Below are 19,167 nucleotides of genomic sequence, written 5' to 3'. Positions count from 1 at the left end.
ACAATTTTGTCCCTGATGTCCTTAGACAGCTCTTAGGTCTTGGCCATGGTGGAAAGGTTGGCGTGTGATTGATTGTGTAGCAGGTGTCTTTAAAACAGGTGACGAGTTCAAACAGGTGCAATTAATACAAGTAATGAGTGCAGAGTAGGAGGCTTCTTAAAGAAAAACTAACAGTTCTGTGAGAGTCAGAATTCTTGCTGGTTAATAAGCGACAAAATACTTATTTTATGCAATAAAATGCAATTTAATTATTTAAAAATCATACAATGTGATTTTCTGTTTTTAATTTTTAGATTCTGTCTCTCACAGTTGAAGCATACCTAAAATTACAGACCTCGCCGTTCTTTGTAGGGGTAAAAATAGCAAAATTGGTAGTGTATCAAATAACAGATGGGGTGCCTCTATCAGAACTCCCCTCATTTGGATTGTTTTGACCCTTGGCTCTCTGGTTTGGCACTCTGGGGAGGAGACAGTGCATGTCAGTGTCTCTCTCTATTGTAGATTATAGGAGTTACAAAAACACCAGAACATTTCACAATTTCCATAAAATTACAATGAAGAGAGCCACATGTATGTACAGCCATCTTCTCTTCTCTAGAGTGCTGAACAGGGAACCAGATTTTTACAATATAGGAGGGTCCCAAAGATGGAACCTCCAACTATGAGTCATGTATGGCGAGTCATGTACATGGACATACCTCCTCAAAAGAAAACTCTAGTCTGATAACTGGTACTCTTTGTTGTGCATCTCACAGCAAACAGAGCATGAAGCAAGAAAATCAGAGAATGCAATGTGTAAAGTATGAACTATCATGTGTAAAGTATGTTTGTGTTCTAACCATTGCGGCGGCACAGAATGCAACTATAGGCTACACGTGTCCACTGGGTCACAGCTTGTAAACACCAACTTTAGGGTGTGATGAAGGCGTTCATATAAACCTCTTCGGGACAAGGGAATTTTGAGTTTTTGTTTTTTGCTTCCTCTTCTTTCAAAAGCTGTAACTTTTTTACTTTTTCTGTCATAGAATCATAGAATGGTAGAGTTGGAAGGGACCTCCTGGGCCATCTGGTCCAACCCCCTGCTCAAAGCAGGATTCGCTAAATCATCCCAGTCAGATGTCTGTCCAGCCTCTGTTTGAAGACTTCCATTGAAGGAGACTCACCACTTCTCGTGGCAGCCTGTTCCACTCATTGATCACTCTAACTGTCAAAAAGTTTTTTTCTAATATCTAATCTGTGTCTCCTCCCATTCAGTTTCATCCCATTGCTTCTAGTCTTTCCTTGTGCAAATGAGAATAAAGTTGATCCTTCTACAATGTGACAGCCCTTTAGATATTTGTAGACAGCTATTAAGTCTCCTCTCAGTCTTCTCTTTTGCAAACTAAACATTCCCAAATCCTGCAACCTTTCCTCATAAGACAGGGTTTGCAGACCGGTCACCATTATGGTCGCTCTTTTCTGAACTTGCTCCAGTTTGTTGATGTCTTTTTTAAAATGTGGTGCCCAAAACTGGACACAATATTCCAGATGAATAGCCTCCATAACCGTATGGAGGCTTTTTTTTTTAGGGGCAAGATGTAGTTTTGAAGGACTCCATTAAATTGACCATGAAACTACTGAAAAATGGGAAATAATCCAAAAGGGGTAAAATGTGAAAAAAACTAAATTTTGCCATTGTTTTGAGGATTTGTTTGTACAGTGTTCATTGTATGGTAAAAATGACTTGTGAAATTGATTCTCCAGGTCATTATAATTACAGCAATACTAAACTTGCATAGTTTCTTTTTGTTTATAAGATCCATAACCTTTTGATTTTTCCATGGATGGAGCTGTCGGACTGCTAAATTTTTTACATGGAGCGCTGATGTTTTCATTAATACAATTTTGGGGTCAAAATCATAGTTTGATTGCTTTTTACTGTATTTTTAAGGCTACTTTCACACTTGCTTTTTTTTGCAGCGCGTTTTTCCCGCAAAAAACGCATTGAAAAAACGCATACAAATGCTGCGGTTTTTTTCAAGCATTTTTATGAGCATGCATGAAAAAAACTCAGCGTTTTTATGCGTTTGTATGCGTTTTTAGTGCATTTTTACCGCGTTTGCGTTTTTTTCCAACATTAGGTGGCTCCTCACACTAACCCAAACCATGACTTTACTAACCCTAACTCTAATCCTGACCCTAACCCTGACACTAACCCTTAACCAAACCATACCCTGATCCTAACCCTAACCCTGACCCTAACCCTTAACCAAACCATACTAACCCTAACCCTTAACCAAACCCTACTAACCCTAACCCAAACCCTAAACCCTAGCTAACCCTAACCCTAGCCCTAAACCCCTTAACTAACCCTAACTCTAACCCAAACCCCTAAATTCCATTGTCCAACTAATGGTTAAAAAAAAAACGCATGTGCAAAAAAACGCATACATAAGCATGCCAATGCGCACATATGCGCACCCATAGACTTATAATGGGTGTCTTGCTGTAAAAAAAATGCATTGCGCGCGCATGCGTTTTTTTGAGGCAAGTCGGATGCCCAAAAAATGCAACAGGATGCATTTTGTGCACCCGAGCGCATACCGCAAAAAAACGCATGCGCGGAAAAACGCATACAAACGCATGTGTATGCGCACATAAGCGCATCCCATGCAAAATATAGGGAAAAAAACGCATGCATTTTTTAGCGCTAAAATCCAGCGCGAAAAAACGCAAGTGTGAAACCAGCCTAAGGGAGGTGTCGCGACTGAAAAAATGGATTTTTGGAGTTTTAAGTCTTTTTCTCTTTATGGGTTTACAGATTGGGTTAATTAATTTTATATTCTGATAGCTTGGACTTTTACAGACGTAGTGATACCAGATATGTTTCTTTTTTACCTTCTTTATATTTTACTAGCTGAAGAGCCCGGCGTTGCCTGGGCATAGTAACCAACTGTGGTTAGTTATAACAAATTATAATGATTACATTGCACATAAAAACCGTGCATCTAATCCTATCCTGTGTGATACTGACTGCTGAGCCGTGTATCTAATCCTATTCTGTGTGATACTGTCTGCTGAGCCGTGTATCTAATACTATTATGTGTGATACTATGTGCTGGGCTGCGTATCTAATCCTATCCTGTGGGATACTGACTGCTGAGCTGTGTATCTAATCCTCTCCTGTGTGATACTGACTGCTGAGCCGTGTATCTAATCCAGTGTGATACTGGGCTCCCCCTGCAGTCTGTGTCAGAGAGTTGTCTGTGTTGGCAAGGTAATAAATTGTGTTATTTCCAGCTTTACAGAAGGACGATAACACCATAGAAATGATAAGAATAATAGGCCTCAGTTACCACAACTGTCTACAAAGAAAACTGTTGCTGATAGCAACCAATCACAGCTCATTTTTCATCTTTTAAACAGCTCTGGGACAGCGTGGCGAGTTTTGAGTGGCGACTTTTGTGTTTCGACTTTTATGTGGCGAGGTTGGTGTATGTGTGGTGAAATGTGTGCTGAGGGTGGTATATGTGTTGAAGCACGTGGTAGTGTGTGGCACATTTTGTGTGTGTGTTCATATCCCCATGTGTGGTGAGTATCCCACTTTTTCCCCATTATGTAGATAGGGGCCAAATTGTTTGGTGAATTGGAACGCACAGGGTTAAAGTTTTGCCTCACAACATAGCCTATGACGCTCTTGGGGTCTAGACATGTGACTGTGCCAAATTTTGTGGCTGTAGCTGCGACAGTGCGAATGCCAAACCCGGACATACATACATACATACACACCCACATTGAGCTTTATATATTAGATTGGGGAAAAAGGTGTCAAATGGTGATTCAAATTTTTATATATTTACTATTTAAAGGGTCAGATCCAACGCTTACATACCTCCTGATGAAACTGCAGAGGCGGTGAAACGCGCGTCGGGGTGCGTCACGGGTCTACAACCAGGCAGCAGCATGATTACAGGTATATGGAGTATTTAATCTCTACCTTAATATTTGTTTATTTTATGTTTTATGGGAGTGATGGTTTCTTCCCTTATGGCATACTGGGAAGTCTCTAGTATTATGTGAACAATAGTATCCTGTTCACCTGAGAAATATATTATTCTTACTCTTCCCTAGGGTGTAATATAAGGATTCTAATTGTATGAGTATATGCTGTTTAGACCTTATACAATTCATCTTGTCTACTACTTAGCTTTTCTATACATTCAGGTGAGGTATTTACCTCTTCATATGTGCTTTGTATATATACATATTTTATATTTATTTTTTGGATTTTTTGTTCCTTTTTGTTCTCTTTTGGTGATATACATACATACATACACACCCACATTGAGCTTTATATATTAGATTGGGGAAAAAGGTGTCAAATGGTGATTCAAATTTTTATATATTTGTTATTTATACATTTTTAAAACTTTTTACTTTATTTATTAGTGTCTCTAGGGGACATGTACCTGCAATCATTTTATTGCTTATACTATATACTGTAATAGCACAGTATACCAGTATATAGTATAAATGGCAGTCTCTTCTAAACCCCAGGAAGTAGCTGAGCTTCAGAGGAGTAACAAAACATGGAAGTGATCGGGGCCATCAACAGTCTCCCACTGTTAGGCGTCGGGTTCCTGTCGCTGCACAGCGGGAATCCCGAGCCTTGCCTCCGTCGGTCACCCATTCTTCCCCAGCCGCAGAGGAGGTTGCTCAGCAAACTCGCCGGTCCCGGCACTCTGCCCAGACCAGCTCCGTGGGTTTGCTTGCTGCTGCCACCTCCGACACAGCTTTGGCAATGCATGCTGCTCAGCAGCGAGCTTCTCCAGGGACTAAGTCCCCATGTCAGGCCACTGAGCATGCCCGTGGAGTGATCTCCCATTGGAGATCGAAGGTCACGTGCTCAGGTCCTGCGCGTGTTTGGATAGGCCCATCCGGGAAGCCAGGAAGGTCCCGGACACGCACGGCTATAAAAGGTTCGCATGGCCGCTCAGCCATGCGCTAGGATAGACTGTATTTTCAGACTATGAGGAGTGAGTGGTGTATGCACGTATGAATGTCTCTGGTGACTGACTCATTATGAAACCCCTACCCTTGGTACGCATGTGTTGTGTAGCCTAGCCTGCTAGCGCCCAGGCTTAGGTGTAGGTAGGGCAGAGTCGGAGTCAGGCATTAGTCCCCATCAGTGACTCAGCACACCTCAGTGCACGTGCTCCACACTCCGTAGCCAGCGTCTATAGCGGCATTCGCGGCAGCGACGCCGTGCGCTCTGAGGGCCTAGAGGAACTCTAACCCCGTGTCCTTGGGGTAGAGTTTTGTGGCCGGGCTCTGTGAGCTAAACAGGCTCCGGTATTTGTTTTCAGCGGTTGTGCGGCTCTGTGAGTCAACAGAGTTCGCTCCTGTTCACACTGGGTGATATAACCCACGTGTGACTGTTTTCACGGCGCTCTATTCTTCCGCCATTACCTAGCAGCAGTGTACCACCTCTGCATGGTGGACCCCGGGCTGCGAACGCACCTACTATTATTTATAATTTGGTGCGTTCTGCCAGCCCTAACATTATCCTAGAGCCAGGGTCTGGCTAGTAATGGCAGACGAACAACAATTGCACAGGTACATCCAGCAGCTGGAGGGTAGGTTGGCAGCGCTAGAGCGTTCCACCTCAGCTGCGGATGTTACCTCGGGCGCTGTTCAAGCAGCTACAGAGGCTGTCGCCTGTGTCTCCATGGCCAGTCCTGCCCCGACCTTGTCTCGCCTCCCGCTGCCCGAGATGTTCTCGGGTGATAGTGCATCATGCAGGGGTTTCGTGAGTCAGTGCTCCATTCACCTGGAGTTGCTGGCCACACGATTTCCCTCTGAGCGGGCCAAGGTGGGATTTATCATCTCCCTCCTGTCGGGCAGGGCCTTGGAGTGGGCCACCCCGCTGTGGAAGCGTGGGGATCCCCTGGTACAGAGTGTCACCCATTTTCTGCTCACTCTGAAGCAGGTGTTCCTGGGGTCTCGGGTCACGCACGACACTGCAATTCAGTTGCTGGGCCTAACCCAGGGTCCATCTCTGGTCAGCCAGTATGCCATCCTCTTCAGAACTCTGGCCTCCGAGCTGGAGTGGCCAGATAAGGTTCTCATACCTATATTCTGGAGAAGCCTGGCTGATCATGTCAAAGACGCCCTTGCTACCAGGGAGGTGCCCACCACTTTGGAGGAGCTCATTACGGTCTCCACCCGCATTAACATTCGCTTCACCGAGCGAGGGCTGGAGCGCTCCAAGTCCAGCCAACGATATAGGTTGGCTCCAAATTTTGCTAGACCGCTGGAATCTCCCGGTCAGCCGCCCAAGCCTCCAGAGGCCATGGAGGTGTCCCGCACGAGGTCCAAGTCCCGTCCTGCGTGGGTATCTCCAGTCTGTTTCCGTTGTCAGCAGACTTGGCACGTTGCTAACCAGTGCCCACAGCGGTCGGGAAACGCTCACGTCTAGTGGTTATCGGAGGGGGCCTACTAGACACAGCGACTTTCTCCTCCAAGCTCCTGTTTAAAGGGGCATTAGAGTTCAATTCTTCCACTCTGATTGTGGAGGTTTGCGTGGACTCTGGGGCGGAGGGCAATTTCATGTCGTCTGCCTTCGCCCAACAACACGCAATCCCCCTGGTCCTGCTACCTCAACCAGCTACTATCAGAGTGGTGAATGGTGCGACACTCCCGGCCCAAATCACCCACCAGACGGCTCCACTGAGACTCTCACTGTCTCCTTCTCATCAGGAGATGCTGTCTCTTCTTGTTATGCCCGAAGGTATCGACCAGTTCCTCCTAGGGGTTCCCTGGCTACGATTTCACTCTCCTCACATAGAGTGGTCCTCGGGAATAATCCTCGGAGCAAGTCCTGCGAGGGTAGGTGTCTGAGGGACTGCGTACAGGTCACTACCTCTGAGGTTCCCACAGATGTCTCCTCGCTTCCCAAGCCGTATCAGCAGTATGCAGACGTTTTCTCCAAGAAGGCGGCAGAGACCCTTCCGCCGCACCGCCCTTACGACTGTCCTATTGACCTCTTGCCCGGTGCTGAGCCTCCTCGGGGTCGGGTCTACCCCTTATCTCTCCCAGAGACAGAGGCCATGTCTCAGTATATCAGAGAGAATCTGGCAAGAGGATTCATTAGGAAGTCGGTGTCTCCGGCGGGAGCGGGATTCTTCTTTGTCCAAAAGAAGAATGGAGAATTACGTCTGTGCATCGATTACAGGGGTCTTAATGCCATAACCGTTAAGAACAAATATCCTCTGCCCCTGACATTGGAACTGTTTGATAGGCTACGGGGAGCGAGAGTGTTTACTAAGCTTGATCTGCGGGGAGCCTATAACCTGATTCGCATCCGTGATGGGGACGAATGGAAGACGGCATTTAACACCAGAGACGGGCACTATGCATACCTGGTGATGCCCTTCGGGCTATGTAATGCTCCAGCCGTCTTCCAAGACTTTGTGAGCGATATCTTCCAGCATATGCTTACCACCTCGGTAGTAGTCTATCTGGACGATATTCTCATTTACTCTCCAGATATTGACTCCCACCGGAGAGATGTTTGCAAAGTTTTAGATCTCCTGCGGGCAAACTCCCTTTATGCCAAGTTGGAGAAATGTGTGTTTGAGCAGGAGTCCTTGCCTTTCCTGGGCTACATCATCTCTGCCCAGGGTTTGGCCATGGATCCTGCCAAACTACAGGCGGTGATGGATTGGCAAGAACCCCACTCTCTCAAAGCGGTGCAGCGCTTTATGGGGTTCATAAATTACTATCGCCAATTCATTCCCCATTTCTCAACTTTGGTAGCGCCCTTGGTAGCCCTCACCAAGAAGGGTGCAAACCCCAAACTGTGGTCGGAAACTGTCTCCAAGGCCTTCGCTTCAATTAAATCCCACTTCGCTAGCGCTCCCATTCTACATCGCCCCGATGTAGATAAGCCCTTCATTCTGGAGGTGGATGCGTCTTCTGTCGGTGTTGGAGTGGTCCTGTTCCAGAAGGACTCACAAGGTCGGAAGCACCCATGCTTCTTCTTCTCTAAGACCTTCACCCCGGCGGAGAGGAATTATTCCATCGGGGTCAGGGAGTTGCTAGCAATGAAGCTGGCCTTCTCAGTGTGGAGACACCTCCTGGAGGGGGCTCGCCACCCTTTCCAGGTGTTCACCGACCACAAAAATTTGGTCTATCTACAGACATCCCAGCGGCTGAATTCTCGCCAGGCCAGATGGTCCTTGTTCTTCTCCTGATTCCATTTCACCCTGCATTTTCTCTCCGGGGAGAAGAATGTTCGGGCCGACTCTCTTTCTCGCTCCGTGGTGTCATCGGAGGAGGAGCCTCGGCTGACAGTCCCATTGGAGAGCCTGAGGACCATGGCTCCGGTTGCTCTCGAGTCGGTACCTCCAGGCAAGACTTTTGTCCCTGCCCATCTGCGCCCGGAGGTCCTCTCTTGGGCTCATTCGTCCAGGGTGGGGGGACATTTTGGGACCAAACGGACCTCTGATCTCCTGGCAAGGACGTACTGGTGGCCGCATATGACCCATGACGTCAGGGACTATATTCAGGTGTGCGTCTCTTGCACCCAGAATCGGTCCTCTCGGCAGCGGCTCGCTGGGTTACTCTATCCCCTGCCGATAGCGGACAGGCCCTGGGAGATGGTCGGTATGGACTTTGTGGTGGGTCTGCCCAAGTCCAGTGGCAGCACTGTCATTTGGGTGGTCACCGATCATTTCTCCAAGATGGTGCATCTGGTGCCACTCTCGCGGCTGCCTTCTGCACGGGGCCTGGCAGCGTTGTTTTTAATCATGTCTTCCGCCTGCATGGCATGCCAGATAAGATTGTCAGTGACCGGGGTCCTCAGTTTGCGTTTCGGTTCTGGAGAGAGCTCTGTTCTCTGCTCAGCATCGAGCTAAATCTCTCCTCGGCCTATCATCCCGAGACGAATGGGTTGGTTGAGAGAGCCAATCAGATCCTGGTGACATATCTGCGACATTTTGTCTCGGCCAGGCAGGATGACTGGGCATCCTTGCTGCCTAGGGCGGAGTTTGCTTTGAACAACGCTGTGGCCGACTCCACCGGTCAGACCCCATTCCTCTTAAATTACGGCCAGCATCCGCGCGTCCCCGTGCCCATGCCCGTGTCATCCACCGACTCTAGGGTGGCTGACTGGGCGGTGGAGGCACGTGACATTTGGGATCGCACGCAGGATGCTATTCGGGCCTCCAAGGAGAGAATGAGGTTCTCCGCTGACACACAGGCGTCCTGCTCTGACCTTCGCCCCAGGCTGCGGGCTGAATCCGCTAAGTTCACACCGTGCTATATTGGCCCTTTCAAGGTCCTCGAGCAGATCAATCCTGGGGTCTACCGCCTGGCCCTTCCACCACACTTGGCTATTTCTGAAACGTTTCATGTGTCCCTCATTAAGCCGGGTTCACATGTCCCGGTTTTCTGAGCCATCTGCCGGGACATCAGACTGTCGTCTGACGAGTTTGAGGTCAATGCCATTGTGGGATGCAAGATGATGTGGGGCAAAAAGTTTATTTGGTGGATTGGAAGGGTCATGGTCCAGAGGCTCGGTCCTGGGAGCCAGTGGAGAACATCCACGCTCCACTTCTCATTGCAGAATTCGAGCGGAGCGAGGCTCAGAGAGGGGGGCCCTAGGAGGGGGGGTAATGTTAGGCGTCGGGTTCCTGATGCTGCACAGTGGGAATCCCGAGCCTTGCCTCCGGCGGTCTCCCATTCTTCCCCAGCTGCAGAGGAGGTTGCTCAGCAAACTCGCCGGTCCCGGCGCTCTGCCCAGACCAGCTCCGTGGGTTTGCTTGCTACTGCCACCTCTGGCACAGCTTTGGCAATGCATGCTGCTCAGCAGCGAGTTTCTCCAGGGACTAAGTCCCCATGTCGGGCCACTGAGCATGCCCGTGGAGTGATCTCCCATTGGAGATCGAAGGTCACGTGCTCAGGTCCTGCGCGTGTTCGGATTGGCCCATCTGAGAAGCCAGGAAGGTCCCGGACGTGCACAGCTATATAAAAGGCCATGCGCTAGGATACACTGTATTTTCAGACTATGAGGAGTGAGTGGTGTCAGGAACACCGCATTGAACTTGCTCACTGAGCCAGTGTGCGTGTCCTGAGTAAAGTGAACAGTGCTCAAAGATACCTGTGGAGCGGGCAGCAGCCGAGTAGATGCGTACTTCAGAGCCGCAGGACCTGAAGTACGTGACTGCTAGGGGCGTGGCCTAAACTCCACAGAGCTAGGAGCTGCAAGATAACTCCTAGCAGGGTAACTGCGAGACAAAGTTACCAGGGGGCATAGACAGGGAGAATAGTCAAGACGTAGCCAATGAGTCACACACAGAGATAGCTGCAAAGGTACAAGAGGGGCGAGCAGAGAGTACTCAGGTCACAGGCAATGAGTCATACACAGAGATAATAACGCAGTACAAAATCAACAGGCAAACTCACAACGGGAAACAGAACCGGGTCAGAACCATATAAACAAGCTATAGCAACAAACAGGCACACGGGGGTCAGCACACTAGGCCAAAGGCAAAAGTATAACTGGCAGGGATTGAAGCTTCCCAGGGGTTTAAGAAGCTCTCCCAGAACCAGAAAGAGGCCACAATCATTAACCCCAGGTGTGCAGGTCAAAACCTGCACCGAGCTCCAGACATTAACCCCAGGTGTGCAGCTCAAAAACCTGCACTGGGTTCATGACAAGTGGTGTATGCACGTATGAATGTCTCTGGTGACTCACTCATTATGAAACCCCTACCCTTGGTTTCGCATGTGTTGTGCAGCCTAGCCTGCTAGCGCCCAGGCTTAGGTGTAGGTAGGGCAGTCGGAGTCAGGCATTAGTCCCCATCAGTGACTCAGCACGCTTCAGTGCACGTGCTCCACACTCCGTAGCCAGCGTCTATAGCGGCGTTCGTGGCAGCGACGCCGTGCGCTCAGAGGGCCTAGAGGAACTCTAACCCCGTGTCCTTGGGGTAGAGTTTTGTGGCCGCTTTCTGTGCGCTTTTTGGCTGGGCTCTGTGAGCTAAACAGGCTCCGGTATTTGTGTTCAGCGGTTGTGCGGCTTTGTGAGTCAACAGAGTTCGCTCCTGTTCACACTGGGTGACGTAACCCACGTGTGACTGTTTTCACGCCGCTCTATTCTTCCGCCATTACCTAGCAGCAGTGTACCACCTCTGCACGGTGGACCCCGGGCTGCGAACGCACCTACTATTATTTATAATTTGGTGCGTTCCGCCAGCCCTAACACCCACTGACATGGTAAGAAATTGGTGCCCCACGATCGTGTCAAAGGGGCTGATGGGAAACGGCAAGAGAGCACACTGAACATCATTTAAATGCAACTATGGCTGTAATTTAGGGAACATCTGAGCCCTCTCCACACATGGCCATGGAATTAAGTGGTATAAAGCTGTAAAAACGCATTAAGATGCAAGCTAGAACTGATTTCTTTGCACTTGAACATCTCTCTTGGTTACCAGACAGTGGATTGGGAACACCATGTACTTTACTCACTTTTTTATTCCTGTAAAACATTTACCAGAACAGAGTAAACACTTTTATTACAAAGGGTTAAGATTTGTACTTTACAACTAATGCACATACAGTCGTTCTGCATTATCTATGTCAGATTACTACTGTGGGGTATCAACCCGGAATCAGCTATTCAAGCGATTTTCTATAATTCTTCCTGACAGAAACAATTTGCAGCGTAAAATAAGTGCTCTGTAAAACAACCGTGACATGTCGCAGATCACTCATTTCTCAGGGATGTCCGTCCTACTGAAGTCTCATGTAATGAAGGAACAGCGGAATGAACTCGGCAGAGATTGAAACAGATGTGTGTAACGGTCCAGTAATTACTCGGAGGGGACTGCGGCTCCCAGAAGGGGGGGACACAATCATATGTACCAATATGTCTGCCTGCGTCCCACCTGTCAAATGAGATTTAATAATGTGTATCTTGGAATTCTGTTTGTCCTTTTACAAAAATAGAATATACAACAATATCTCTCTATTATCTATCTACCTATCCATCTATCTATAGATATATCTATCTAGTCTTCTATCTATCTATAAATCTATCTATCTATCAGAAGATCTATCATCTGTCTATCTGTAGACAGATCTCTCTATGGTATTTATCTATAAATCTATCTCTCTATCAACCTATCTCTCTCTCTCTCTATTTATAATCTAGCTATCTATCCATCTAGCATCTATACATATAGTCTGTTCAGAACACTAGGAAGGGTTCACATGGTAAAATATGAAAGTGTCTTAGGGGTAACTCTAAGACCCCCGCTATAGTTCTGTAATACTGTAGTAAAATGAAAACTAAATTTGATTGGAGTACGTGAAAAATAGTGCAATAGCATACAAGTAATAGGTAACAATGACAGTCTGTTCTATACCAGTATAATAGGCAAGGGGGAGGGTCTGTTTGCCAAAATCAAATCACTGCTCTTTAAAGGGAATCTGTCACCTATTTTTTCGAGTATCAGCTGCCGGCACCGCCATCAAGGGCTTATCTACAGCATTCTGTAATGCTGTAGATAAGCCCCAGATGTAACCTGAAAGATAAGAAAAAAGAGTTACGTTATACACACCCAGGGGCGGTCCGGGTCCGGTCTTGGTCCGATGGGTGTCGCGGTCTGGTGCCTCCCATCTGCTAACAATGACGTTCTCTTCGTTGCTTCCCGTCGTGGCTCCTGCGCAGGCACACTGCTCTGCCCTGTTGGGGGCAGAGCATCGTCCTGCAGTGCGCAAGCGCCGGACCTCTCTGACCTTTCCCGGCGCCTGCACACTGCAGTACTCTGCTCTGCCCTCAACAGGGCAGAGCAGTGCGCCTGCGCAAGAGCCGCAACGGGAAGCAAAGAGGCCGTTACCGCTAGAAGATGGGAGGCGCCGGATCGGACTGCGACACCCATCGGACTGGACCAGACCCGGACCGCCCCTAGGTGAGTATAATATAATTTGTTTTTCTTATCTTTCAGGTTACATTGGGGGCTTATCTACAGCATTACAGAATGCTATAGATAAGTCCCTGATGGCAGTGCCGGCAGCTGATAGTCGAGAAAATAGGTGACAGATTTCCTTTAAGGGGGATTCTGGTGACTTAGTTTAAGTGCATATCTATAAGATGTACTATTAATGTCTGATCGGTGGAGGCGCACACTCTGAGAAGCCTACTATAGCTACGGCCCCTTACGCTTTTTTCCTGACACAGCACGGTCCTATTTACTAGGATTTTGCTGTGTTGCAAAATCCAGACAAAGCTCCTGCTGTGCCAGAAAAAAAGCCAAAGGGGCTCTGTACCCTTTATTTGAAGCATCAGTGTAAACCACAATGGTACGCCTTCAGTGTTAGTCATCGGAATAGCCCTTTAATACCCAAGAAATGAAAACATCACACAGAATTTTTTTATGCAGTTGTCAATAACCAAAACCTTAAAGTTTTAATAGATAGTTTATTTATCATCCTTTCATGCAGTAATTAAAGGGGCTCTCCTCTACTGTCACTTCTAAGTAATAAAGCTTCCCAATAGGGCAGCAATGTGGAGGTGCAATTTCACTTTGCCTACAAGGACTGCACCTGCACCCCTGGAATTTGGGATAAGGAACAACCCCTTTGAGTATTAAGGCAGAATACCAAAATACCATTTTGCATGTGAGATTTTTAATTTGTTTGTCATGAGAGATGAGCAGATGGATTCGCAGGTCACTGGTCAAGGGGTCATATCAGTGTTAGCCGTCCTGTATGTATCACGCCTCAGCTATGACGTAGTGCCAGGCTGGCTAATTAAAAGAGGAGGTGAGGATGCCGGTTCGCAGGGCTTTTTTCCAGTGGTCACAGAATACTTATATGGCCGCTCAACCAGTGTTATGGGAATTTGCTCATCTCTGTCAAATTTGGTTTGTATGAGAACTGATACAAAAGTTTCACATTTATAACCATACAAAATTGGAATATTGAGTCCTAAACATGATGGCATATGCCAGTGGTACCCATATTAGTTACAGCTTTGGAACCCTGGAAAATGTTTTTGCTCCTGGAGAACTCCTAATGCCATACCTGACATAAATAAAGGTTCATGTAGAAGCTGGTAAGCCATCTTATAATTCTTGTTCATTTGTGGGATGAAATCAGTTTGTCTTTCCTTTTGTAAAAGGATGGGTTTCGTGGGTTTTGTGTTTGGGGTGACCTCTGATCAGGGCTCAGGGAACCCTAGTTGGAAACTCGTATGATTCCTGCTTCTTTACATATAGTAACCAAAAAATGGAATTTGTCACTTATGTGGCTCTTTTCGATTGTATAGTTTGATTGTAACTGGCAGAATTTTCGTGCAGTCCTATGTAAGACACATTGCCTGCTATCATGAAGAACCTGACAACATCCGCTCTACTAAAAGCATATGTAAAAACACAGATATATTAGATCAGCATGAAATGCTATTTTTCACACTATTTTAATGAATGCCAAGTAATTATCTCTTCTGCTTTCGATGTTGCCGATGTAGTTTAGGGGTTAACGCAATGTGGATGTCTCCTGGCTGCCAATAACTCCTTCCTGTCAGATGCATTAGCAAGAAAGAAAGTTGGCCACTGTGGTTAAACAAGGAATTCCAGACAAAGGCGATGATTCTCGTTACGTCCGAGATTGTCTAAATAACTGTAAAGAGGCAAAACCGTGTTCTTACAAGGAAACGTTCATTTATAGAAGGACTTGTGGCAACAAGAACTCTAATGTAGTCTGGACAATGTGAAAAGAAGAAGAAAAGGCCTCTTACCTTGAAGTTGTGTGCTTTCTCATAGTTGAAATGGTTGTCATTTTGCGTCAGGGCTGCTCTTCTGACCAGAGAGGTGATCTGTGAATAGGCAAAGAGTTTCAGAGGCTGCCACAATAATGCACTCCTGCCACCCACTTTCATCCCCAGTGCCAGCGCCAGAAGCTCCTGGTGCTTTCTGCCTTTTTTGGACTTTTGGACAGCCGTATAGTTCTTCTCACTCTCCAACCATAGCTCCTCAGACAGCATAGTGTCAGAATCCCAGATCTTTTGCGTTTCCTCCTCTGAGCCTTGAAGGCTTACAGGCACTAGGTTGGTCCAGCTGCTTCTGATGCTACACAGCAGATTTGAAGCAGCTGCAGCCCATTCTGCGGAGACCTCCGACATGTGACTTGAATGGGCTGTCTTGTGGGATGGAAGAAGCTTCTGCATTTCAATAACTAGTTGACCCGCTTTGTGTTAGTTCTCAAGACAGACGTGTGCCTGAGACAACGGCAGCCCTCACACTGATCACAGACAAAAGACCCTCCTCAGCAACAGCATCCAACCACAAGTTACCAGCGGATGGGAGGGAGGAAGATTTACAAGCCACTTGCACAACTCAAGGAGCATCACTTCTGCAGACTGAGCGCATCACAAGAAGCCTCATGCTCCTCTGGCTGGATCGTGTCCCAAAAAAAGAGACTTTGGAGTCTGGAAACTAATAGATTAAAACAGGCTAAATCCTGCTGGTGGATTAATCTTGAAATGATAAAATCTCTCCCTTTTCATATCCGGTGTGAGTGTAAATCCCGCAGGAGTCTGAGGAGGATTAGCGGAGGGCTCTCTCTGGCACATCATTTTTAATCTATGGCTTCCAGATTCCTTTAATAAGTTCCCCTTATAAAGTATGGACATTTTTAACCCCTTCCCAGAACAAGCCTTACATATATACATGAACCTTACGTGACCAATGTGCTTAATCTACTAAATTGGGGATGAGTAAGTGAGGATGTCCATGACTATTGTATATATTAACGACTCATCCAGACAGATAGAGGTTATACAGATAACTCATCCTAGACTTCCAATAGATTACCGTAATTGTGTTTATACAGCCTGTGAAAACTGGGACAAGAAAAACCCCTTTAAAGATGGTCAACAATCCCTATGTCTTGTCAACACTTTGGATATTAATTTTAAAGGGTATCTGTTACCCCCAAAATGCTAACTAAAACACTTATGTAGGAAACTTACCACCTATAAAAATCATAACCTTAGTATTAACTTTAGTGGTTTACACACGTGATCAAAATTCTTGGTCCCCTCGTTTAATGACAGAAAAACCCACAATGGTGACAGAAATAACTTGAATCTGACAAAAGTAATAATAAATCAAAAATCTAAGAAAATTAACAAATAAAAGTCAGACTTTGCTTTTCATCCATACTACCACAGAATTTTTCAAAAAATAAAAAAAATTGTTGGTACCCTGTCATTAAACGAGGGGTACCAACAATTTTGACCACGTGTGTAGTTAAAAGAAAAAAAGGAATTTATTTCTTATTCAAGTGAATGGCTCCAGTGCATCCTTGGTGTGTCCAGGAAATTAGGGCAAAGTTACATCCCCTCAGTTTGCATAGTCATCACTGTGTCATATCTTGATAGACAGCACTCAAGCAAGCACTGCCTGAACGCAATCAGCGGCACTGCAGAAACTCTACCGTCCTCAGTGTCAGTGTGCGCACCCAATGTTGGCACACAAGGTTATCCCGATTGCTTGTGCACCTTTTTCCTTCCACTGAACTTTCCATTAATGGAAAGTTCAGTGGAACAGCCATCTTCTTTAGCAGTGGCCTATTGTGGCTTACCCTCCTTGTGGAGTGTGTCAATGACTGCCTTCTGGACATCTGCCAAGTCAGCAGTCTTCCCCATGATTGTGGAGACTACTGAAACAGACTAAGGGACCTTTTTAAACGCTTAGGAAGCCTTTGCAGGTCTAATTCTAATTTGCTGAGATAATGATTTTTGGGTTTTCATTGCCTGTAAGCCAAAATCATCAACTTTAACAGAAATAAACACTTGAAATAGATCACTCTGTTTGTAATGACTATATAAAATATATGAGTTTCACTTCTTGTATTGAAGAACTGAAATAAATTAACTTTTTGATGATATTTTAATTTTGTGACAAGCACCTGTAAGCTTGAATGAGATGAGGAATATTCACAGGTAAAAACAGCAAATGCATTTTTATTGCGTTTCCTGAGCAGAAATGCGCTAAAAACACGCGTTGTGTCACATGACTTTATAAATAATGTTTTATTAAAGTCAAATACCAGGAAATATCCCAAACAAAGTAGTTTTACTTATGTGACAGACAAAAAAGGGACAAAAACCGTAGCAAAAAAGAAAGGTATACCAACGCATATAAATAAAATGCAGTGAAAAAGGTTTTCATTTGTTATTCTTGAGTATTTGACATTTGTGCTCATTCCACAACAAACATGACAAATGTAGCGGGTTCCTGTGTTTTGCCACGTATTGTCATTTGGGAGAACATATGACCCTATTACACGCAGCAGTCAATCACTTGGCTTTGCGGTTCTCTGATCAGCTGCAACTGTCATGTATATTGCATATGTCATGAGAACAGCAGGAAATACGGCGCTCAGGACAACCAAGGGCAGTGATGCAGGAGGTAGGTGTGCTTTTTTTATTTTATAGCAGCAGTCTGGGGGCCTTTAAAAGAAGCTGTCCATTAGTGGAGTACCCCTTTAAGAGTGGGTTTTCACATATAAAATAATAGATGTCATTTTTCATCTTATAATAAAAAAATATTTGGGCCTCAAGCACCTGGGGCATTTGGATCCATGTGGATTTATGTGGATTCATGTATCCACATGTCACAGGTGCAGGAGGTCCAAATATCTTCTCACTTGGCCAAAAGTGTGATCCTGACATCCTCATTCTGTTCCAGAATCACACTTTGGGCCGGTTGAAAAGATATTTGGGCCATTCAATATGTTCGCTCACCATAGATTATAGTATACGCTGCTCAGGCAGCGCCGTCATGAATTCATCAGGCGCCGTCATGAATTCTCTTCTGCTGCCGAGACGGTGCAGCTCAGCAATAACACTGTAACAAGTGCTGGCAGACCGGTGTGTACATTGTGATGAATGCCTGCAGTCGGCACACGCAGAGCATAATGTGTCATATGTACATGCTCTGCATCTCTACACACCCTAAGCTAGTCAGGTGTCCACTGCGCCCTACAATTGCTGCAGCATTTGATTCTGTCCCTTTGGCCCTGCCAGTCTGTGGGCCTCACAGAGACATCCAGAGGGCGGCATGTGGCCTGTGGGCAGCAATTTGCCCAAGTCTGGCCTACCTTATACATAAAATCAATTATCAGCAGCACTAGGAGGCAGAATTCACCATGACAGAGATATCCTTTTTTCATTCTGCCATAATCCTCCTGGGTGTATTTTTGCTTTGACGTTAGTACCAGCTTCCATCTCGAAATGAAGGACTGCGCTAGAATCTCCTAGCCTCCAACTATGTCAATCAGGAAAAAAAAAATCACAACTAAGACACAGTTATTTGTGGAAAGAAAACACTGAAGGATTACAGGAAGAGAAGACGCGAAGCTCCCGATTCAGTAAGACTGGCGTTTTACATGCCAGTGTTAATTATGGGCATGTAGGACCAAGATGTGCCAAATTCTTTAAGAGAAACACGCAACTTAAAGGAAATCCGTCACCAGGTTCTTGCCTCCTAATCTGAGAACAGCATAATATAGGAGCAGCGACCATGATTCCAGTGACGTGGCACTTACTGGGTTTCCTAAAGTAGTTTTTTTTTTCCTTTTTTTATTATAAAATCAGTGTTTTATCATCAGGAGATTATCCCTTTTCCCACTATATCATGCTTCTCTAAGATGGGATAGCAAAATCCCTTTAATGAATTAGGCATATCTTATCAGGGACTGGAGTAAGGAACATTTTTGCTGAGCAGGCGTCGCCATGCCCCATTACACCCTGGCTCCACCCCAGGAATTAATTCAATTTTTGGACACAAAACATAAATGTGGATATAAACATTTCACCTCCAACATAACATGTGCAGTGGTAAAAGTGTACAGAATTTACAAAGGGATTTTTTTCTGCTTTTGGAATGATATCCCTGCTCTGAGGGAATTTCATTCCTCTTTGATCACAAAATATACAGCTCATATATAGCAGCGATCATAATATATCTGCACATTATTTTCCAAATTAATATCTCTAGATCAGTAGAATGCTTTCAGCAGCGCCAGATGAGTGTGCTGTTCTTGTGGGAGGCAGTGACGCCTTCTCATGTAATTATGTTTGGGAGGACGGGTCTAGATGTGACAGGTCAATGT

At 45.9% G+C, this 19,167-nt stretch overlaps 1 protein-coding gene across 5 annotated transcripts in view; it reads right to left on the bottom strand.

The window, feature by feature from the left end:
• CHN2 (chimerin 2) overlaps nucleotides 1-19,167 on the bottom strand; it is a 438,164-nt gene that overhangs the window by 93,935 nt on the left and 325,062 nt on the right. For 4 of the 5 annotated variants that reach the window (XM_073550704.1, XM_073550703.1, XM_073550705.1 and 1 more), the window contains one exon: nucleotides 14,786-14,863. The exons of the other annotated variant lie outside the window; for it this stretch is intronic. In XM_073550704.1, the coding sequence (XP_073406805.1) occupies nucleotides 14,786-14,863 (78 nt within the window). The remainder of the gene's footprint in view (nucleotides 1-14,785; nucleotides 14,864-19,167) is intronic. 5 annotated transcript variants of the gene reach the window in all.

This window comes from Dendrobates tinctorius, unplaced genomic scaffold, assembly GCF_039654945.1.
Source record: "Dendrobates tinctorius isolate UK_male_01 unplaced genomic scaffold, ASM3965494v1 ptg000167l, whole genome shotgun sequence".
NCBI lineage: Eukaryota > Metazoa > Chordata > Amphibia > Anura > Dendrobatidae > Dendrobates > Dendrobates tinctorius.
This window is presented reverse-complemented; position numbering and strand designations above follow the sequence as displayed.